Source organism: Vombatus ursinus, unplaced genomic scaffold (genome assembly GCF_900497805.2).
Source record: "Vombatus ursinus unplaced genomic scaffold, bare-nosed wombat genome assembly UNPS02000749.1, whole genome shotgun sequence".
NCBI lineage: Eukaryota > Metazoa > Chordata > Mammalia > Diprotodontia > Vombatidae > Vombatus > Vombatus ursinus.
Window position 1 is genome coordinate 11,472,063 of NW_020940527.1, and position 23,570 is coordinate 11,495,632.

General features: G+C 41.0%; 1 protein-coding gene across 2 annotated transcripts in view; it reads left to right on the forward strand.

The window, feature by feature from the left end:
- Positions 1-23,150, forward strand: part of LOC114042405 (L-threonine dehydratase catabolic TdcB-like) — a 35,869-nt gene extending 12,719 nt beyond the window's left edge. For both annotated transcript variants that reach the window (XM_027861095.1, XM_027861101.1), the window contains 10 exons: positions 3,502-3,829; positions 7,012-7,128; positions 9,775-10,016; positions 12,408-12,573; positions 12,971-13,067; positions 14,148-14,223; positions 14,337-14,462; positions 18,855-19,022; positions 20,420-20,477; positions 22,702-23,150. In XM_027861095.1, the coding sequence (XP_027716896.1) occupies positions 3,502-3,829; positions 7,012-7,128; positions 9,775-10,016; positions 12,408-12,573; positions 12,971-13,067; positions 14,148-14,223; positions 14,337-14,462; positions 18,855-19,022; positions 20,420-20,477; positions 22,702-22,800 (1,477 nt within the window). In that variant the 3' untranslated portion in view covers positions 22,801-23,150. The remainder of the gene's footprint in view (positions 1-3,501; positions 3,830-7,011; positions 7,129-9,774; positions 10,017-12,407; positions 12,574-12,970; positions 13,068-14,147; positions 14,224-14,336; positions 14,463-18,854; positions 19,023-20,419; positions 20,478-22,701) is intronic.
- Positions 23,151-23,570: the final 420 nt, after the last annotated feature.

The following is a 23,570-nucleotide window of genomic DNA, read 5'->3' on the forward strand; positions in this document are numbered from 1 at the left end:
GCAATGGTTAAAGGCAAAATAGACTTTTGAGGAGGGACAGGATAAAAAGAAAGAGAAGAAATAGAAGCAAATGGCCTGGGGGAAAATACACAGTAATCATAACTATGAATATGAATGGAATGAGCTCACTCATAAAATGAAAGCAGATAGCAGAATGGATTAGAAACCAAAATCCAACAATGTGAGGTTTATAAGAAACACACTTGAAAGAGAAAGACACACATAGAATTAAAATTAAGGGCTGAAGAAGAATCTAATATGCTTTAGCTGAAGTAAAAAAGGCAGGAGTGGCAATCAATATCTCAGACAAAGCAAAAGCAAAAACAGACCTAATTAAAAGAGATAATGAGAAAAACTACATTTTGCCGAAAGGTACTATAGACAATGAAACAATGTCAAAATTTTTGTAGCAAGTTTTTCTGATAAAGGCCTCATTTCTCCAATATATATTGACTGTAGAACTGAGTCAAATTTATAAAAATAAGAGCCATTCCCCAATTAATAAATGGTCAAAGAGTGTAAACAGGCAGTTTTCAGAAAAAGAAATCAAAGCAATTTAAAGTCATATGAAAAAGTGCTCTAAATCACTATTAGAGAAATGAAAATTAAAACAACTCTGAGGTACCACCTCACACATACCAGAAGTGACAAATACTGAAGGGGAGGAGAGAAAAATGGATAGGAAAAAAAAGAATTGTTGGAGTAGTGAACTGGTCCAACAATTTTAGAGGACAATTTGGAACTATACTCAAAAGGCTATGAAACTATGCATACCAGCTCTGTATTCCTCACTCCCCACCCCTCACCCCCCCAAAAAAGGAAAAGGAGTATATGTACAAAAGTATAGCAGTATATTCATCAATTGGGGAATGACTAAACAAGGTATGACATATGATTTTGATGGAGTACTATTTTTCTCTAAGAAATCACCAGAGGGGTGGTTTCAGAAAAACATGGCAAGACCTATATGAACTCCTTAAAATGATAAGCAAGCATTATCTGTAATGAGGATAAACTAGAAACTTTCCTGATAAGATTAGAGGTGAAGAAAGGATGCCCATTATCACCACTATTATTCTATATTACTAGAAATGCTAGCTAAAGCAATAAAATGTTTGGGAGTCTTCCTGCCAAGACAAACCCAGGAAGTATATGAACACAATTACAAACATTTTTCACACAAATAAAGTCAGACCTAAACAACTGGAAAAATATTAATTGCTCAAGGGTAGGCCTGGCCAATATAATAAAAATGATAATTCTACCTAAATTAATCTACTCATTCAGTGCCATACCAATCAACCTACCAAAAATATTTTATGGAGCTAGAAAAATAATAACAAAATTCATCTGGAAGAACAAAAGGCCAAGAATATCAAGGGAATTGATGAAAAAAAAATGTGAAGAAAGGTATCCTAGCTATACCAGATTTCAAACTGTATTATGAAGTAATCATCAAAACAACTTGGTCCTGGCTAAGAAATAGAGTGGTGGATCAGTGGAATAGATTAGGCAGATAATACATAGTAGTACATGACCATAGTAATTCAGTGTTTGATAATCCCAAAGATACAAGCTTTTGGGACAAGAATTAACTATTTGACAAAATCTGCCAGGAAAACTGGAAAACAGTGTGGCAGAAACTAGGTACAGATAAACATCTTACACCATATACCAAGATAAAGTCAAAATGGGTACATGATTTAGACATAAAGAGTGATACCATAAGCAAATTAGGGGAGCATGGAATAGTAATTGGGGAAAAAATAAAATTATATTAAAAAACCGGTATTTTTTTTTTTTACAAAGTGAAGCACGAAGAACCAGGAGATCATTGTGTTCAGTAACAGCAACGTTATAATGATGATCAACTGTGAAAGACTTGACTACTCTGATCAATACAATGATCTAAGACTATTCCAAAGGACTCATGATGAAAAAATGCTCTCTGCCCCCAGAGAGAGAATTGATGAACTCTGAGTACATATTGAAGTATAATTTTCCTACTTTTTAATTTTTCTTGCTTTTCAAAAAAGATATGGTTAGTATGGAAATATGCTTTGCATGATTTCACATGTATAATTGATATCATATTCCTAGCCTTCTCAGTGGATGTTGAAGGAGTGGGAGGGAGGGAGAGAATTTGGAACTCAAAATTTAGAAAGAAAAGGATATTAAATATATATATATATATATATATATGCATACATACATATTTTAAGAAAAGGAAACCTTTGGGATATAATCAAGACTAGATATGGACAAATGGACTGTTCATCAAGAACTGGCTTAATATCCCATGTGACGTGGTTTTAGTGATGAAGGATTAAAGAATATATGTCAAAATTTTATAATCTCAATGCCAAATCATGTAAAATAAGTTATATTGCAGAGCACTGATATTACATGTTAAAAAATTTTTTAATGTGAAAAAAAGAAAGAAAGATAGGTTGGGCAGGAGAGAGTTATAAGTTCAGCTTTGAGTATGTTTAATTTGAGAAGCTACCTATAGAATATCCAATTGGAATTGTCCAGTAGGTAGTTGGTGGTACTGGATCTCCAAGGAGACAGTAGGGTTGAATACATAGATTAAGGAATCATACGCACAGAGATAAGAATGAACCCATGGAAGCTAAGGAGACGACCAAGTGAGGGAGTAGAGAGAGAAAGCGGGCCCAAAATAGAGCCTTGGGGGACACCTACGGTTAGGTGGTAGGGTAAGGTTGATGGTCCAGAAAAGAAAAATGAGAAAAGAGAGGCTATGTAAATAGGACAAAACCCAAGAAAAAGCACTGTCATGAAAAGCCAGAGTGAAGAGAGTATACAGCAGGAAAGGTCAGTCTAAAGTGTCAGTTGGTACAAAGAGGTCAAGAGAGATGACGACTGAGAAAAGGTAACATTTGTTGTTGTTTGGTCATTTTTCAGTTGTATCCAACTCTTTGTGACCCCTTTTGGGATTTTCTTGACAAAGGTACTGGAGTAGTTTGCCATTTACTTCTTCAGCTTATTTTATAGATGAGGTAACTGAGGCAAGCAGAGTTAAATGACTTGCCCAGGGTCATATTGATAGTAAGTGTCAGAAGTAAAATTTGAACTCAGGTCTTCCTGTCTCCAGCCACCCTCTGACTCCTTCTATCTACTGTGCCACCTACCTGCCTTGAGGAAAGGTCACTATGTTTGTCAAATCAAAGACCACTGATGCCTTTGGAGACAGAAATTTAAATTGAGTGATGTGATAGGAAGTCAGATGACAAGGGGAAATAAAATGGTGGATAGATTTTTTTTTAAATGGAATTTGTCTATGAAAGGGAAGAGATATATAGGACAAAATAGCTTGAGAGGATTATGGGACCCAATGAAGGTATTTTTTAAGGATGGGAGAGCCTGGGCTTGACTTTGACAAATGATATCTTACTGAGAAATTCAGACTAAGTAGGTCCCCATAGGAAGTATTTCTTGGGTAACCAAAGTCCCCTTTCTTTCTCTTCTTTCTCCTTCCAGGAACAATGATAAAGAAAAGAAATCTGAAGCTGCCGCCCTCCAAGCATCCGGTAGCAAAGAACAAGAGCCCCCGGAAAACAGCAGCTGTGGCCAGTGCCAGACACCCAACCAGCTTGAGCAGTTAAGGAATTATGTAGAAGAAGATGGTCTTCAAGGGAATGCTAAGACATGGAAGCTGAAGGTCCTGGAGCATGGAGAGGAGCCCCCAGTCACGCCATCCGAAGGCAGGGCCTGCCAAGAAACACCCAACTTTAAGTTGATCAGATTGGAAGATATTAACACAGCAGCCTCCCAGATCCAGAAGGGTGTCCAGGTCACTCCGTGCACGGTATGATATGAAAAAAGCAGACCTGGGTTCCAGTCCTATCTTTGACACTAACCATGGGACTTTGGTCAAGACACAACCTCTGTGGTCTGAGTGCTGAGTAACCAAACCATACTGTACCCATGGCAACTGTATTGTTGTGACGATCAAATGGGATGAGATCTTCAAAAAGTTCTGGATGCCAGTCTAGTGCCAGGGACTATGATTATTAAAAATTAGTTTCTCCAATTTACAGGCCATTTGGAGCCCAGAAAAATGCTCTTGAGCAGTCAGTCATTGAGTCAACAAGCATTTATTAAGCACTTACTGTATGTAAAGCACTGTGTCGAGTGCTGGGGATGCAAGGAAAGGCAAAACTTAGGTCCCTGCCCTCCAGGAGTTCACATTCTTATGAAGGGGTCCATATGTAAACAACTATATACATATCATATATATATTATAAATATAATATATATTTATAATATATAAATATATACTTACATATTATATAATATATAATTATATATTATAAATAAATGTATGTTATAAATATATAAATATATATATAGGGCAAAGAGATGAGGGGTATAATCTTAGAGGGTTCTTAATCTGGGGTCCCAACTTAAACATTTTAAAAATTGTATTTTATTACAATTGCTTTCCTTTGTATCCTTATGTATTTTATTTTATACCTTTTAAAAACAATAGAGGTCCTTAAGTTTCACAAGACTGTCAAAAGGATCCATGGAATAAATAGGATTTGTCTTAGAGGGAGAGTCATCCTCTATAAGCAACTCAGAAGAGAGAAGGGGCTAATTTGCTGGTGACTCCTAGAGCTCTGAAGAGAGTAATAGTAAGCATCTTTCTAGCATCCGACTTAGTACTTGGAGTGTCAGTTGGGGAAGTGACCCCTGAAGCTGCTGCACTAAGGTCACTAATGGGAGGAGATAGCTTGGCAATTGTGTAATGGACAGATTGGACAGGGGAGAGAAGGGAGATGGAGAAGTCAATTAGACGGCTATTATAATAAGGGGTAATGAAGGCATAAACTAGGATAGTGGTTGTGCGAATGGAGAGAAAGTTGTGAGAGGTACTGTGGGGGCAAAAATAAAAATAAGGAGGTGAGGGAGAGGGAAGTATGGGAGAGGACACTGAACTTTCCCATTTGGGGGACTGGAAGAATGGTGATACCCTCAATAGAAACTGGGCTGTTTAAAAGAAAGAGGGTGGGGCAGAGCCAAGATGGCACAGGACAGCCTGGGACCCAGTTGAATTCTCCCAATAGTCCCCTCCAAACAACTTTAAAATAATTCTTCAAGTCAAATTTTGGAGTGGCAGAGACACCAAAAGGTCAGAGAGAAACATTTTTCCAGCCTAAGACAATTTAGGAGATCCACAGGAAAGATCTGTAACATCAGGATGGGAGCACCAGTGGTGGGCTTTGGACGTGATTATGACAGCAGTGGCTTTGGGAGCTCTCAGCCCAAAGACCATAAGGGGGGTTGGACAACTGGTCAGAAAGAGATTACAGGGGATGTTTTACTGGCAATGGGTGTAGCTATTGCTGACTGGCAATTCTATTGCCCCAACACAGTTCTGGGTCAGTTCCAGGGCAGAGAGAAACCTTCTGGTCAGTCACAAGGGAGCAGGGGCCTGGTCAAAGTTCCAAGGCAAAGAGAAGCACTAGTGCTTGTGACTATAGGGAAGCAGGGGCCTTTCCTTGGTAAACACTAGAACATAGATCAGGAGAACAGTGACCACACCTCTCCCTGCATCATACCACTCTGGAAGCATCAGAAACTTGCAGATTCCCAGAACTAACTGAAAACAGCAGCATGAAAAATCTTGGAGCTTAGGATAGTGCCTCCCCATACCCAAGTGAGCAGAGTCCAACTTTTACATAAAGTTCAAAGTCAAGAAATAGGCTGGAAAAATGAACAAACAACATAAATAGAACCATGACAGGGGAGGCCAAGACTTAAACTCAGAAGACAACAGTGTGAGAACAGCTACCAAAAACAAAACAAAACTTCTTTTAAAGCCTCAAAGAAAAATGCTAATTGGACCCAAGCACAACAAGAATTTCTGAAAGAGTTAAAGCAAAAGATAAGACTGGTAGAGGCATCGCTTCCCTCCTGAGGTTGTGCCCCACCCACCCTACACACACATACACACACACACACCTCTTGCCTCCATCCTCTGTGTTTTGGCTCTCCCTTATTCATGTTGCTTCTAAACTTCTTAAAGCTTCTCCTTTTTCCAACTCCACTTATCTTCTTGTTGGGAGCTGCATTCCTTTTAAAATATGGATAATTAACAGACTCATTTAAATTCACCTCCTCTCAAACTGGTCCACTGTCTTTTAAGGGCCACCTTGCCAATCACTTCATGGCCAATTATGTTGCTCATTCTAATTCATTAAAAGGATGCTTTTCATACCTTATAAAGGGACCGCTATATTTTGAATTAGCTTAACACCTCCTTTTTGGTTCCTTACTTTCTAGGATTAGGTTGGGATTATACTTCAATTTGCACTCAGAGTTCATCAGTTCTCTCTCTAAAGGCAGACAGCATTTTTCTTGGAGTCCTTCCAAATTGTCTTAGACCATTATACTGATCAGAGTAGTTAAGTCTTTCACAATTGATCGTCTTTATAATATTACTATTACTGAGTACAATGATCTTCTGGTCCTCACTTTACTTTGCATCAGTTCATATAGGTCTTCTCAAGTTTTTCTGAAACCATCCTCCTTGTCATTTCTTACAGCACAATAGTGTTCCATCACAATCATATACCACAACTTATTCAGCTGTTGCTCAATTAAAATTCTTTGCCACCACTAAAAGAGCTGCTATACACATTTTTGTACACACTGGTCCTTCTCCTTTGATCTCTTTGGGATATAGACCTTGTAGTGGTATTGCTGGGTCCTTTATATATATTTTAAGTGTAATACCCCTTTCACTCTATCTTCTTTTCTGCCCAAGCTATGGAGCCACGAGACTCTGACAGGTTTAAGAAATCTAAACCCTATTCTCAGACACTATCTTGTTCACTAGCTCTTATAGACTATCCTTGATAGAATATGGAAGAATGAGGAGACCATATTGGCAAATAGGAGCTAGATATATTAGCATTGAATAAGGGAGTTTAGTAATTTTTAGGACTCGGTACAGCAGACTAACTGTTTTCCTTTCATCTCCAGTATTCTAGACTGTCCAAGAAATATGGCATGGAGCTCTACCTAAAGAAGGAATTTCTCCAGTACACAGGCTCAGTGAAGGACCGAGGAGTGCTCTGTCTCTTGGCCTCTCTCCATCAGGTGGGAATTGATGGAAAAAGTTTGTCAGTAAGCATATTTAGAATGTTCCAGTTGATCGGGAGGTTAGGGAATGTGGATGGTGGGTGTAGAAACCTGTGATTGGTTGAATAGGTACAGACAGATAGATGATGAAGCCTGTCCTTGGAAATAGAGCATGGCAGTGCTTTATTAAGCATATGAGATATTCTGAATGCTGGAAAATGTTGTAGATAACATCCAGATGAAAAAAGAGACCCTGCCCCACTCCCTCCTAAGAGTTATACCTTCTAATACTTCTCCCTGCTAATTTCTCCTACTTTTTCCTTCTGTTTATGGTACCACCACACACACACACACACACACACAAACAAACACATATATATGTATGTATACATACACACACATATTTGTATGTATACACACACATATATATATATACATATATTACACAGAAATATTTAAATTAGTGCCTGTTCCTTTTTTTTGATGGGTGGTGGAGTGGAGACTATCAGGGTTAAATGATTTGCCCAGGGTAACATAGCTAGTGTCTGAGGCTGGATTTGAACTCTGGTCCTCCTGACTTTAGGACCAGTTTGCTATCCACTGTGCCAGCTAGCTTTCCCAAATTAGTGCCTATTCCTGATGCTTTGGGGTAGACTTGAAATATTGGGTTTAATTTGTATTATCTTATTTATGGCCTTGCTTTGACATTTAATACCCAACACATTTCAGAAGCTGCTTAATGTAGTGAGCAGGGCAGCTAGGTGGCACAGTGGATAGAGTGCTAGGTCTGAAGTCAGGAATACTCATCTTCCTGAGTTCAAATCTGGCCTCAGACACTTACTACCTGTGTGATCCTGGGCAAGTCACTTAACCCTATTTGCCTCAGTTTCCTTATCTGTAAAATGAACTGGAGAAAGAAATGGCACATCCCTCCAGGACCTTTGGCAAGAAAACCCCTAATGGAGTCATGGAGAGTTGGACATGACTGAAACAATTCAACAACAACAAAAAATGCAACGGACAGAGTTATAGATTTAGAGTTAGGAAGACCTGGGTTCTAATCCTGCCTCTAATGCTTAGTAATTATGTGACCACAGGCAACTCATTTTATCTCTTTGAGCCTCAGTTTCCTCACCTGTAAAATAGAGGTAATGCTACTTATAGTACTTGCCTTATAAGGTGGTTTTGAAGATCAAATGAGGTAGGCATATAACTTCCGATATAAATATTAGCTATTTGTATTACTTGCCTACCAACCTGTATTACTCACCAAATTCTCCACTGGATCAAAGAGTATGTAACGGTGAATAAGGTGAAAGAAGATAAGATAGAGGGGGCAGGTTATGAAGGGTTTGAACACCAAACAGAGGGTTTGGTATTTGATTCTGGAAGATATAGGGAGCATTTAGAGTTTATCGAGTAGGTGCTAGATGGAGGATGGATTGAATTGGGGAGAGGCTTATGGCAAGGAGACCAACCAGCAGGCTATTCCAATAGTCTGAATGTGAAGAGATGACGGACTTTACCAAGATGGTGGCAATGTCAGAGGAGAGAAGGGAGAATATATGAGAGCTATTAGGAAGCTCAAATGCATAAGACTTGGCAAGGGATTGGATATGGGGGTGGGGAGGGGGAAGAGGGTGAAGAATTAAGGTTGACACCTAATTAGTCTGTATGAAAAAGGATTCATTGGAACCCTATTCTAGTCCAATCAATATTAATCAGTTTGATACGATTCCATAGGAGTAGTGATTGTAAGTTCTATATATTAGGCCCCAGAGCTGTGAGCTACAGATTGTAAGTTGACTTGCTTAATCATAGGAAGCTAACTAGAGACCCTCCGCCCTTGTTTTCTCCTGTTACAGTGACCAAGCCCAGTGTGGCAGAGGTGACTCAGTTACATAGAAAATCCCCCAACTAATTTTTGTACTTCCAGAACACTTTCTCTTGTCCAACATGAGCAGGTGACCATCTTATGACCATCGTGTGACTACTTAGTGCAGATGCCCCATGATTCACCCAACTGAAGACACCCCCCTGCTGAAATGCCATCTCTAGCTGATGCATCATTTTTTGACCCTCAGAGCATCCAATGGGATTCTGTATTTTGTGTAGCCCCTCTAAAATGTTTAAGATCAAATCTGGTATCAAGCCTTATAAAAATAAGGCTCTGGAAGAAAGGAGCATCTCAGACCATGAGGAAGCTCTGGAGTCCACTTCATAAGAGGGGACCATGGACCCTTTAATAAATTGCCATTGGCTCAGAGCTCTGCCTCTGTTTCTTTTATTGTAGTTTGGAAAATTTTAAACTCTACATCTGGGATACTTGGAGAATCTGAGAACAAATCAAAACCTAGGTAGTCAATAACCAAAGGGACATAGATCTTGGAAAATAGCACAAAGGACGGATCTAAGATTCAAGCTAGCAGGATACATGGAATCTGCAGGGGCTTCAGGGTCAGAACAGAATTAGCAAGAGAACAAATTCAGGCTTGTATATATTCCATCCAAGGTAACCAGACCCTGAAAGTGGTGAGTTTGGAGCTCTTGGATAGAGGTCAAGGGTTATAACTGGTTAGAGTAAGGATGGAGGAATGGCAGGGCTGCTTCTAAGAGGTAGATTTTAACCCAGGCAGAAGCTGACAGCGTTGCATGTTTGTACAGGACCAGCAGAGAAAGGGAGTGATTGTTGCCTCTGACGGCAACTTCTCCATGGCAGTGGCCTACCATGCAAGTGAACTCCAGATCCCAGTGTTTGTCATCATGCCCACCAGTACCTCTGTGACCAGGGTGAGGATGTGTCGGGACTACGGTGCCGTAGTGATCACCTTTGGTGGATCGGCCAAAGACTCACGGAGTCACGCCCAACAGCTAGCTCAGAAGAATGATTATCTCTACCTAGAGGAGTAAGTGGACCAGACCTGGAGTCTATCAGGCTCAGCTGTGAGACAGAAGGTTGTAGTCATTCTAGAACCAGGAATGCTTCACTCCTTAGCTGGCAACTTTGGTCATGAGAATCAAGTCCTGGGTCCTTTTCCCTTCTTTACAAAAATATTTACTTGGTGTCCATAATATACACAGATCACTGTTAGATAAAGGAACCGATACAAAATTTATATAATACATAGTGCTTTCCCTTGAGGAACTTACAATATAATAGAGGGATAACTATACTTTCATATTTCAGTTAATCCATGATCTGATCAATGAAGACTCTCCTTCTCTCTCTGTGCAGATCACAACTTTCTTCCTATGAAATGCTGGTCCACCACATCAGGGATCTCTCTGTAGGCCTTTTTATATTTAGTGGGAAACTGTGAAGCTCTCAAGCTACCTACCTGTTATTACTTATTCGTATAACATAACTAGCCTATATTGTTTCATTGAATTTATTTCTAAAAAATTTTTTTTGTAATTTATTTCTAAAATTAAATTTTTTTTTAACGAACAAAATCTACTTTCTCTACCTCCCATCTTATCACACCACCTACATATATTGGGGAAAAAGAAAGAAAAACAAAACACTTATCAAATGTGCATTATTAAATAAAACAAATGGCCATATTAAAAAATGTTTCATTCCATACTCATCACCTTCATGTTAGAGGTTGGACAGCATGCTTCATCATGTGTCCTCTGGAATCACGGTTAGTCATTGCTTTGATCCTAATCCAGCTCTCTTTCTTCTAGGCAAGTCTGCACTGTGAAGCTGCCATGTCTATCCCAGATTTCTGTATTGATGGTCTAACTCAATAGGATACAACTTCACGTCTGATCAAAACTTGGTTTATGGCTCAAAGAGGCTTTTGAGGGCAGGAGGGGTAGTTAAGTTCTCCTGCCCGTTTTCCCTACCATTTAGCAGCAAATGTTCTTTTAAGTGCTTGATTTTGTGCCAGGTCAGAGGACACACTAGAAAAACATAAGACAGAATACTCACAAAACTTATGGAGCCTAACAATGTTTAGTGAAGGACTTTTTATAGTTGGCTGAGGCCTCCACTAACCAAAGACCAAAGATATTGGCACTTCAAGTTTTCCTCCAGGAAGTAGATGGAGTCTCTCCCCAAGCATCAGTGCTAAATAGTGCTGCTGTTCTCAGATCAGTTGGAGAGACACAGCCTCCACAAAATTATTACAATGAAAGGTCCCATTTCTGACGCAGATCAATGATGTTTGACAAGTTTCTCTCACTTCCCAAGGATTCTCAGGCAATGATTGTTGGAGAGACAAAGTGTTATCTGTTGCTTTCAACCCTCCATCTAGCTTTGTTACAGTTATGTGTTCCCTCCACAGCTACCAATCTTTCTAAGGCACATAGTTTACTATGCCACCTCTTTGCTTTAAACTCTTAGGATACAATACAAATGTTTTAGCCTAGCATTTTAGGTCTTCCAAAATCTGGGTTCTTCCAACTTTTCCAGCTTGTTTCATATTAACTGGTACACACACTTTCCATTCTGGTCAAATTGGGTTAAGTTGTCCCTGAGTTCAGAACTTCCCTCCATGCATTTATGGAAAATCATCCTCACCCCTGAAATCTGTTTTTTTCTCATCTCTGGAAATCTTTGAGACTTGTTACTTTCTCTCACTGTTCACCTTAGGATCTCTCTCTTTTGTGAAACCTTTCCAGGTCCCAGAAGACTTCTACTTTTTATTTACCTCAAATTATTTTGTATTATACTTAGATGGAGGAAAGCTATGTGGCATAGTGGATGAAGTGTTAGAATGAAGAAGACCCAAGTTCAAATCATGTCTTATACATGCTTTGTGTATACTAGTATACATGTATACTAGCTTTGTGACCCTCGAAAAGTCACTTAATCTTTCTCAGCCTCAGTTCCCTCATTTGGAAAGTGAGAAAAATAATAGCACCTACCCCATAAGACTATTCTTAGGATCAAATGAGTTCATGTATGTAAAGCTCTTTGTAAACTTTTGTTGTTGTTCAGTTGTGTCTGATTCTCCTTGACCCATTTGGGGTTTTCTTGGAAAAGATACTGGAATGGTTTGCCATTTCCTTCTCCAGCTCCTTTTACAGATGAGGAACTGAAGCAAACAGGGTTAAGTGACTTGCCTAGGGCCACACAGCTAGTAAGTGACTGAGGCCAGATTTGAGCTCAGGAAGATGAGTCTTCCTGGTTCCCAGCCCTGTGCTCTATCCACTGTACCACCTAGATGCCCCTACTTTGCACCTACTAGATACTTAATAAATGTTTCTTTAATTTGTTGAACCGATTTCCAATGAGCCAGAGGTGGAATTTTTCTTTTTCTTCATTCACACCTTCTATCTCCCGGCAGAGCAGACAATATCGAATATCTCTCTGGTCTGGGCACGATGGGACTGGAAATCTTCAGGCAGGTACCAAACCTGGATGCAGTGGTGTTCCCTGCTGGAGGCCCTTGTGGACTTCTGGCAGGCTCTGCAGCTGCACTGAAGCAGCTGAACCCCCACGTCTCTGTGATCGTAAGTTCCCACCTCCTCCCACTGCTACTGGTTTTGCTAGGAGATTCAGTGGTGCTTGTACAACCAGAACTCAGCCTGCTCTGGCCTCCCATGGCAGGGCTGATCAATCCCCGGGTATTTCAAAGGGCAAAGGAGAGAGAACAAAATGTAGAAAGGAAAGTGGAAGAAAACAAAGAGGGGGCCGTGCAGAAAGCTAGAGCTGATAGAGGCTTTGAGATCATCTCCTCCAGCCCCATCCTTTGGTGGATGAGGATAATGAGGTCTAGAGAGACCAAACGCTTTCCTGCTCATGCATCCCAGCAACGATGAGAACCCAGGCTTCTGCATTGCTTAGTTCAATATTTTCCCCATGGAGCTGCACTTCTCCAAGTCACTTGATGCCATTCTCTTTCCCCAGGGTGTCCAACCTGAGAGTTTCCCTGTTGTAAAGCATTCTCTGAAGATGAGCCATCCAGGAGAGAGCCAGACCTGGGGTGGTCACATGTTCTATAGAGGTAGGAGCCCTCCTGACCCCCTTAAGACTTTGATTTTATCTGGGCCCTACCCTGGCTCCTGGACCTGTCCCTTATTCCCATGCCTTTCACAGACCAATTGATTAATCAACCAACAAGCATTTAATAAACATCTACTATTCGTCAGGCATTATGCTGAGCTCTAGGATTGTGATGGGGATAGAGACTTCAGCTCCTATACCACTGGTACAGTATAGGTGAAGCAACTCCTTCTGTCAATGAAGGTCAGCACCTTATCTGCAATTCAAAGCCTCAGAGTGTTGTCCAGAGCCCTGAGTTGATAGGCAGTATACTCCAGAGGTGGAATTTCAGCCAGGTCTTCCTGGCTCCAAGGCTAGCTCTCTGATAATGCTGCTTCCTGGGGGATACAAAAACAACAATAAAGTTGTTTATCCTGTCCTCAAAGAGCTTATATTCTTTCATAGGTTTCCTATTTAATTATTAAGCCAACTGTTTGATTCAATATTGATGCTTAGTTAACACCAAGTATCAACCTACCTCCTATTATACTTTCAACTCTGCAGAAGCTCAAAATTCCAGTCTTTTCCCTAAGAACTTGACCAGAGGGTTAACTAGGGTAGGGCAATCAGAGTTTTGTCTTAGGACACTGAATTCAGAGGGTGCTATATTACTTGACGTCATAGAGCAGCAGTAAAATAGTAAAGTTTAGTGCCTCAATGTCACAAGAATGGTTAAAGTTGAAAGTTATTAGATGGCAATCTAATGGATTTTTGCTCTTAGCCAAGCTGGTGCCTCATTTTACAACTTTCCTAAGAGTAGTCTCACACTTGTGGCCCAGAGTGTCTATTTTCTGTAGGTGTTACACTAACCTGATTCCTCCCACTCAAAGGGGAGCATCCTGATACTTCTCTTCCTAATCTAGGGTTTTTTGGCCCTTTTCCTTGGACAAAGGCTATTATGGTGCTTGAAAGAGAGCAGAAACCCCCAGTTTCTGGCTCTGCCCCGGAATCTCCCTGCCTCTAAAGTTAGCCTATGGTTTTGCTTAGTAGAATTTTGGGAGGGAGCTTCTTAACCCAAGGCATATCCCTTTTTTCTCCACAGACCTGAGTGAATCATGTTCCAGGAAAAATACACTGCAGCTGATAGGAGAGCTTGTGGACAAGATTGTTACCGTGACGTATGTTTCCTAGATAGCTTGCATGCGTAGAGGGAGACTTGCAGCTATCAGGGAGGTAAAGGGGTCCTGTCTCTTTTGCTTATTTCTTCAGTATTCATCCTTCCTTTTGGCAGGGAAGAAGACATTTTGATTTCCATGCTGAGGCTGCTGGAGTATGAGAGAGCCACAGTAGATGCAGAAGGCGCCATTGGTCTAGCTGCTATTGCGGCTGGGAAGTTACCAGAGTTAAAGGGCAAAAGGTACCTGATGGATAGACTAAGTCCTGAAAAACGTATGCATTTGTGGTTGCCTATGTGCTCTGGCTGGCAGATGGCCAGCATTCATTTACATCCACCAGGCAATATCAAATCAATATTTATCCAAACCTTACTACGTTCAAGACAATGTGGCAGGTCTATCAGAACATTGTTATTCAAGATATAGTTTGACCTCAAGGCCTCTAGATGTGTAGAAGAGATAAATTCATTCATACCTTTATTTCTCTCTCTCTCTCTCTGGCAATGGGGGTGGTGGTGGTGGTAAATGACTTACCTAGGATCTCATAGCTAGGGAGTGTCAAGTGTCTGAGGCCATACTTGAACTTAGATCCTCCTGACTCCAGGACTGGTGCTCTCTCTCTCTCCACTTAGCCACCTAGCTGCCCCGCCTCCTGTTTGTTCTCTAAACAAATACTATGAACTTTGAAACTTCAATGGATCTTGATCTCTTTGATGGGATCTTTTATGATGGAATGAAAAATTCCCTTCAAGAGAATCTAGGGCAAAGACAAACCGTGGAAAAAAATCCAGCTTTACATAAATACAGCTTGGGAAATGGACTCCTCAGAACAGGGCCAGATGACTCCTTGCTTCAGGCTTCAGTTTTTCTCCTCTCATTACTTTACCAATCTTTGCTAATCTCCAGCCCCTGGCTCAGGGTGCTCATTCCCCTAACCCAATTGGTTGATTCCCCTTCTTTAAAGATCTATCACATATAACCAGCCCCCAATTACTTTAGCCTCTTTTTCTTCCATCACCACCTATAATCACATATGACTGATGTAGGCATCTGCTCTCTCCCTTAACTGAGAACCATTCAGATTTGGTAAAGTGCTGTAATTTCCCATTGCCCTTCATAAATTAACATGTAAATTAGCAGGTAAATTAGCAGGTAAGAGAGCATGTGAGGCAATGCTGGTTGTGAACTTGTGAAGGTCAGGCAAGGTTAAGCGTTACAGGCTAACATCACTTTCTGGTCAAAGTTTGCTTTCTCCAGTTCTCTTGGAAAAGGAGATTAAAGTGTCAACATTTTACCTTTGAGGCAAGAATATGAACACTAGAGATTAAACAAATCCCTCAAAGTTAATGCGAACATAGGGGCAGTCAGGTGGCCCAGTGGATAGAGCTCTGGCCTTGGAGTCAGGAGGACCTGAGTTCAAATCTGGTCTCAGACACTTGACACATATTAGCTGTGTGACCCTGGGTAAGTCACTTAACCCGATTGCCTCACCAAAAAAACCAAAAAAAAAAGTTAATGAGAATATCCAATTCAGAGTCTTTTAGTAAGCATATCAAGTTGCCAGCCACAAGGTCCTATTTGAGGCATTCCTAGAAGGTTTTTCTTGAGAATGTTTCTTCCTTCTCCTGGCCACAATATTGCCAGAAATCTCCCCCGTAGAGATAAGAGGCAGCTATGTTGCACAGTAGCTAGACTGATGGACTTACAGTCTAGATGACTTGAATTAAAATCTTGCCTCAGCTGCTTACTACTTGGGTGATCCTGGGCAAGTCACTTAACATCTCCTAGCCTCAGTTTCCTCATCTGTAAATTGAGATAATAATAGTACTTAATTTATAGGTCATTATGAGGATCACATATAAAGTGCTTTGCAAACCTTCAAGCACAATATGAATGCTAACTAATGTTCTTTTGGAGCAGATATTGACCCATCCCTTCACCCCCTTAATAAAATAAAAATACTCCCTAAAAAAGATAACACACGGAGCAGCTAGGTGGTTCAGTGGATAGAGCACTGGCCCTGAAGTCAGGAGGACCTGAGTTCAAATCCGACCTCAGACCAAACACTTGACACTTACTAGCTGTGTGACCCTGGGCAAGTCACTTAACCCCAATTGCCTAAAAAAAAAAAAAAAGATAACACACCAGTCTCAACCTCAATGGGACTGACTTTACCAAGTGAGCTTGGGGTAAGAGTATCATATGCCTCTGAGCTGAGAAGAGCCAGATGAGGCTCATGGTAAATTATAAACTCTAGGAACAGGACCTTTTTGGTTTTTTCCCTCCATGTCCCTAGTGCCTTGCACATGGTAGGAATTTAATGCCCATTTGAATTACAGATTAACCAGCAGGCTTTTTTGATCGTTCAGGGTGGGTTCTGTCCTGGGACAATAATGAAGGCTAATTCTAATGGGGAGCTTCTTTCATTCAACAAATATTAATCAAGCACCTACTATGTGCTATGCACAGAAACACTATGTATAAATGAGCAGAATTTTTAAAAAATTAAGTGTAAAGTAAGGATGACTGTAGATTAAATGGTTGAAAAAACTTCATAGAGAAGGAGAACTTGAGATGGGTTTTGGAAGATGGGTAGAATTTGTACAGTCTGAGATGATAGGGGAAGACATTGTAGGCATTATAGAGAGAAGGACTCGAAAAGTCACAAAGGTTGGAATGTGCAAAGTGTATTGGGAAGAAGGTGAGGAGCCCAGTCTACCTACACAGCAGAGGGTACAAGCCAAAAAAGGACCACAAAATCCTAAGGGACCTTAGAGGTTCTAGGGTCCAACCAAATAATTTTCCAGATGAGAGAACTGAGTTCTGGAGAAAGAAGATTTGCCTGAGGTCATGCATGTGGTAAGAGGCAAAGCCAAGATTTCAGCCTTGGTTCTCTGACTCAAAATCCAGAACTCTAGAGAGGAGAGCTTACAGTTAAGCAGTTGCTGACGTTGAGAATCTCCACTTTGCTTGATGAGAACAAGTGCCTGTTTCACTGATATCCTGGGAAATCCATCCATTTCCCAGTCCAAGAGAGACAGTGGTGACTCGTGCCAGCGATTACAGAAATATATCTTAGCTGAAGCAAACTCGGCAAGAACTAGACAGTCCAACACAGAGACAGCTCCCTTTCTGCATCCAGCCAGCAGACAACTAGGTCGTGTAGAAGCTAACTTTGCCAGCAAAAGTCCACTGTCTGCATTCCAGGGCTGGGGGGCAGGGGGTGTGTGTGTGTGTGTGTGGGAGGGGAGGAGTGGCAGTCAATGAAAAACAAACCACTGGGAAAGATGTCATCCTTGGATACTGATGACTTGATAGAGAGACTTGTCATCTTGCACTTGGAGTCAAACTCAGTCAACAAGTCTAGGATGTTTCTGAGTTGGGCAGAACTCGACTCAGTGAGAGTCTGATGACTGATTTAGGAACAGTTCATTTTTAAGTGCTTAGGTCAGCCCAAGCTTGCTCTAAATGTTGTAGAAACAAATACATTTCAAATACATTTACTACTTAGGGCATTTTCTTATTTGTACTATTATTCAATAAACATTTGTTAAACTTCTATTATATGCAAGTCACTATAGGGTTTGGAGAGAGGTACAAAGCTCTTGAGGGGGCAGCTAGGTGGTGCCAGAGTGGATAGAGCCCGGGGCTTGGAATAAGGAAGACTCATCATCATAAGTTCAAATCTGGCCTCAGACACTTACTAACTGTGTGACCCTGGGCAAGTCACTTAACCCTAATTGCTTCAGTTCCTCATCGTAAAATGAGTTGGAGAAGGAAATGGCAAATCGCTCCAGAAACCTGAACAACAACAACAAAGCTCTTGAAGACATAAACCCTAGAACTTACAATCTAATAGGGGAGATAGATACACACACACACGTGTACACACAAAACCCTAGAATACCTAGCTGTGATAATGATCATCAGAGAGGTATAAACCAAGTGCTATAGGAATTCAAAAGAACACTTTTGACTGGAAGAATCAGGGAAGGCTTCATGAATGAGATGGCTTTTGAGCTGGGCTTCAAGGGTTGACTTTCTTTTTCTTTTTTTGGGGGGGGAGGTAATTGGGGTTAAGTGACTTGCCCGGAGTCACACAGCTAGTAAGTGTTATGTGTCTGAATTCAGATTTGAACTCAGGTCCTCCTGACTCCCAGGCCATGCTCTATCCACTGTGCCACCTAGCTGCCCAGAACTGTATTGTTGGAACTAGAAGAAAGGCTATTCCAGGTAGAGGGATGAGCCATAGGGTGGGAGGTGGAGGGTGAGAAATTGGGAGATATGTATAAGAAATTATGAATAGTCCAGTTTAGCTGACACATGAAGGGGAGTTTTTGAGAAGTAAGGAACCACATCATAGAAAATCTTGAGTTTGGGCTCATATCCAAATTATAATTGGCTAATGTCAACCATGAAAGGCAGTGTGGGGCAGTGGGTAGTAGTGTACTGGGCTTGGAATCAGGAAGACCAGAGCCTCTGGAATTTAGCTGTATGACCATGGACTATAATCACTTAATTTATAGGCAATTGAGCAGTGCCTGAATCAAATCATAATGGTACTCAACATTTTTAGAAAGAGGGAGCCCTAAACTGGCCTCAAGGGCTTCCCCACTTGCTGTCTCTCTTTGTAGAGTGACTGTGGTCCTGTGCAGTGGAAACATTAGCGTTACCCTCCTACAACAATGCATCCAGAGGGCCCTGACCCTGGATAGTCAGACCTGCAAGTTCTCTCTCTGGCTGAGTGACAGTGCAGGAGATATCGCCAAGCTGCTGGAGATCCTGGACCGAGAGGCAGTAAGGTAATTTCAGATGCTGCTCTACGTGGCTGAGTACCCTGGTTAGAGCACCCTGGGCTGGGGGATAGGTTTCCTCCCTTAGGAAGGAGAGAAATCCAGGGGGCTTGATAAACAGATGGTAAATGAGAGGGAGATTTGGGACCCAGTGGGGAGATTAAGACCTGGAAAACTCAGATTACACAGAATGGCTTCACTTCCTTCTGACTAAGTCTCCTTGATTTTTAAGTCACTCTGTTGGAAATAAGGAACCATTATACCCTGAAGCAGTTAGAATCTCAAAGGGGTTACCTTCCCACCCATTTTAAATTAAATCAAATTCAACCAGGGCTTTATAAAGTACTTTCTTTTTGCTAGGCTTTGTGCTAGAGATTGCAAAGAAACCGTTTCTTGCCCTCAAGGAATTTACATTCTACTAAGCCTATGGGTCTTCTCTGAACACTATGGAAAATTGGTGGGATGGACCCTTGGTAGAGAAGGATTGAATTGGGAGGAGATGGTTTTCCTTAGGAGAAATGGTGACTTGTATTATTCCCTGGGTTAAGGAGGGGACATTAAACTCTTAAGAGTATATCTTAAAGTTTAAGTCACTTTTCCAAGAAATAGAATCTACTTAGAAACTAGGTCTTTGGGGACTGTGGGGATGGATTTTGAAGGAATGGGGAGGAGGGTGCATAGGAAGGATGGAAACAAGGGAGCTGGAAGAGGCCTTAGGGGTCATATAATCCCATCTCTCTCATTTTAAAGATGAAGAATCTCAGGCCCAGAGAAAGGAAGTACATTGTCTGAGAACACACAAGTAGCAGAGGTGGGGATTTAAACCCTGGCTCACCGACTAGAAAGTCAATGCTCTTTCCACTATGTCATGCATAATTTGCAAATGTCCTATGAGCTTAAAAAAAAAGGAGGCCTGGAAAATATTCCTGACTAATGGACTATGGGAGACACCGCTACAAGCCTCTAACTTGAAATGTGGACTGGGTGGATCAGAGATAATGTGTTGTAGTGGAAAGAGTTCTGGTTTGGGAGTCAAAAGACATTCTTAAAACAGACATTCCTGACACCCCTACTTGCTACCAGTTGTGTGACTCGGAGGAAATCATTTAATGTCTTTGGGTTTTAGTGGCTTTCCAGCCCTGACATTCTATTCTGTTTTGGCTCATCACCTTGCAGATCAGGGTCAAAGAAAGACAGGCGGTTATTCTGTTGTGAAAGGTATTATCCACTGTGAAATAGGAGCTATGACTGCTCTGTGAATGGCAGTGCCCAGCTTGAGGGCAGGGGTGTGAGACAGTACTGTTGGCTGGCTGTTGCCTTAGTCTTTGGGTAACAGTGATCGTTCAGCCAAGGAGAGGTACGGACCACACAGTACATTTCTCCTTGTGACTCTGTGTATCTTTTAGGGTGCTGGACATTCAGAAGGAACATGGGTTTGTGACCTCTAAGCTCTTCATGACAAAGGTAAGAAGGATAGGATTGGTGGGCAATTTCTGAGTGGTGCTTGCCAGCAGGCCACAGTTCAATCAAGTGACAAAAATCACACCTCCAAATCCATTGTGTCCCAAATTCTACCTGATATCCTTAAGAGAAAAGGTCCTTGATTTGGATTAGATGACCTGGGTTCTCTTATTTTTAAGTTTAAATAATTTTCATATCTTTTGTTTTTAACTTTCACTTCCAAGTATAGCTTGAAAAAACATGTATTTACATATATATATATATATATATGCATATCCAAATATATCCTCCCCTCCCCTATTCAGGGAATTACTCCTTGAAACACAGAATAAAAGAGAGAGAGAAAAGGAGGGGAAAAAATCAGAGAAACACAAAGAAGACTTATGTGAACTGATCTAGAGTAGATTAGTTCTGCTGCTCAGGAAATAAGAAAAACCAGGAAAACAATACACTCAATGACTACCATGTCAATGGAAACCACAGCAACAATAAAGAAAATTAACATTGTCTAATTATAATGATTAATTTAGTTTTAGAAGAAATAAGAAAATATACATCTCCCCCTTCTTTGCAGAAGGTGGGTAAAGAACACTGCATGTATTGTCAGACTTGGTTGATGTGTTTGCTAGTATTATCTATTTGAAAGACACTAGAAATAAGTGGATCAGAAAATGAAGGAAGCATTGAGTTTCAGTAGAGTACTCTCAGAGCTTCCTTTTTGGTAAGAAGGGTGGTTGAAAATTATGTTTGGTACAGTGGAAAGAGCTGAGTCAGTAAACCTAGGTGAGCATCACAGTTCTCATCCAATGTGACCTCAGACAGGTCACTTGTACGTCTCTGGGCCTCCATTTCCTCATTTATAAAGTGATGCTACGTAAGATCAGCCCTAGATGTATGATTCCCATGGGCTTGCTTTCCTCTGTGCCTTTCTCCTCTTTCCCTCCACATCAACACCCCCTTCATCCTAGTTTGCAAGTTGATTTTATTCTTGGAAGAGGCGCTTGCCCTCCCTTTCTGAATTTCCTCTTCTATAAAATGAGATTGAAAAAAAAATGAGATTGAACTTCCTGGCCTCTGAAATCCTTTCCAGTTCTAGATATGTGATTCTATGATTCATAGCTTTTGAAGACTGGCAGCCTTTCCTCACAACTATGCTGGGAGGTAGGGCAAACCCCACTCCTGTTTTACAGCTAACAAGTGGTGGAGCTTGGACTTGAACCCAAATCTTAGGATTCCTGAGACAAATAATGGGAATGTAATGTTCTCTCCAACCAGGAAAACTGTTCAGCTCTGATTAAAACAATGACAGCTGGAAATGAGTGGCAGTGGTCTTCCAAGTCATGATTATGGCAGGCAAAATGGGGCCCCCATGCCTCTACTCTTTTTTTTTAAATTTTTTTTATTAATTTATTTTGATTTATCAACAATCACTTCCATAAGCTTTTGAGTTTTAAATTTTTCTCCCCCTCCCTCCTCTTTTCTCTTTTTCAGCAGTCACCAGCGTCATTATCAAATAAGAGTAAATATCTAGATAGACATTGTGTTGTGTGGAGCACCACAGAGACAAAGGAAACAAGCACATCTTATAGAGATAAAAGGAGGAGAAGAAAAAAAGATATAAGGAGGCAATACAGACTAGTGGTTATACATGAGAATTGAGAGGCAGAAATGTTGGATTCTGGGGACAGCTGGATAGTTACATGGATAGAACAATGGGCCTAGAGTTGGGAAGATATGAATTTGACTCTAGTCTCAGATACTTACTAGTTGTGTGACCCTGGGCAAGTCACTTAACTCCTATTTGCCTCAGTTCCTCGTCTATAAAATGGGGACAACATTGGAAAAGGAAATGGCAAACCATTCCTGTATCTTTGCTAAGAAAACCCCACGTCACAGAGAGCTGGACACTACTGAACAACTGAACAATAACCAGAAATGTTAGATTCCCTCCATTCCCTCCTTGAAAGACCTCAGGCAAATCACCTCACCACTCTGTGCCTCAGTTTGCTTCTCTATGAAATGGGAAGAGGAATGACTAATGGTCCATCACAGATAGAAGACTCAAGTGTTTAATGCCTTAGGAACAAAAGGATAATGCAAGTGATTGATATTAAGAAACTTGACCAGCATATTCCAGTCCACTAAGACCCTGCAAGGTGTCTATTTAGACTTCATGGCTGGATCTGTGACTTTTGACGACAAACCTCTCACTTCTCTTCTACCCTAGGTCACCTGTGTTGCTGAGACCAGAGACAAGCAACAAGCAGCCCAGCTCCGAAGTGCCCTCTTGGAACATTACCCATCCCTGGAGTGGATGCAGCAGTGAGGGGGACTTGCATTGCTAATGCTAGTTACAGTAGCATTCTTATCCATCCAAAGTGTGGTTGCAGCCCCCTGATGGCCAGAGTGAGAGGCAGGGGCAAAAAAAATGCTCTAAGGGAAAATCCATAGAGCGTGAGTCACAAGAAGGCAGAGATCTTAAGGTGGTAGAGTGGGAAAGCACTCAGTTTGGAGTCACAGGTGTTGGGTTCTAAATCTCGCTCTGTTACTTACCACTCATAACCATTCTAGGAGAGTCACAACCTCTGTGGGCCTGAAGTTCCTGATGTGTAAAAATAAAAATATTTAATATCTTATATCAGATTGGACTAAGTGTGCATATACACATTTAATTTCCTGCAGCATCTAGTGTAGTGCTCTGCCCACAACAGAAGCTTAATAAATGTTTGTTGATTGAATCAATGAATGAGTTTGTCTGTTAGGTCATTGGAAGACTTTAAGTTGTATGAGAATTCTAAAATTGTCCGATCTGCAAGAAAAAACCACTGAGGCGGAGCTCTGAGCCAATGGTACTTTATTTAAGGATCCATGGCCCCCACTAATGAAGTGGACCTCAGATCTTCCTCATGGTCTGAGATGCCTACTTCCTCCAGGGCCTTAGTTTTATAGTGCTTGATAACCCAGAAAATACAGGTGGAGCAGACCAAAATACTGGGTCTTATTGGTGGACAGAGCTTGCCTTCGACCCTCTATGATGACCCCCTTATGACCTAAAAAGTATATTTGGAGATAGAAATTCTAGGGAAGAGTGGTTTA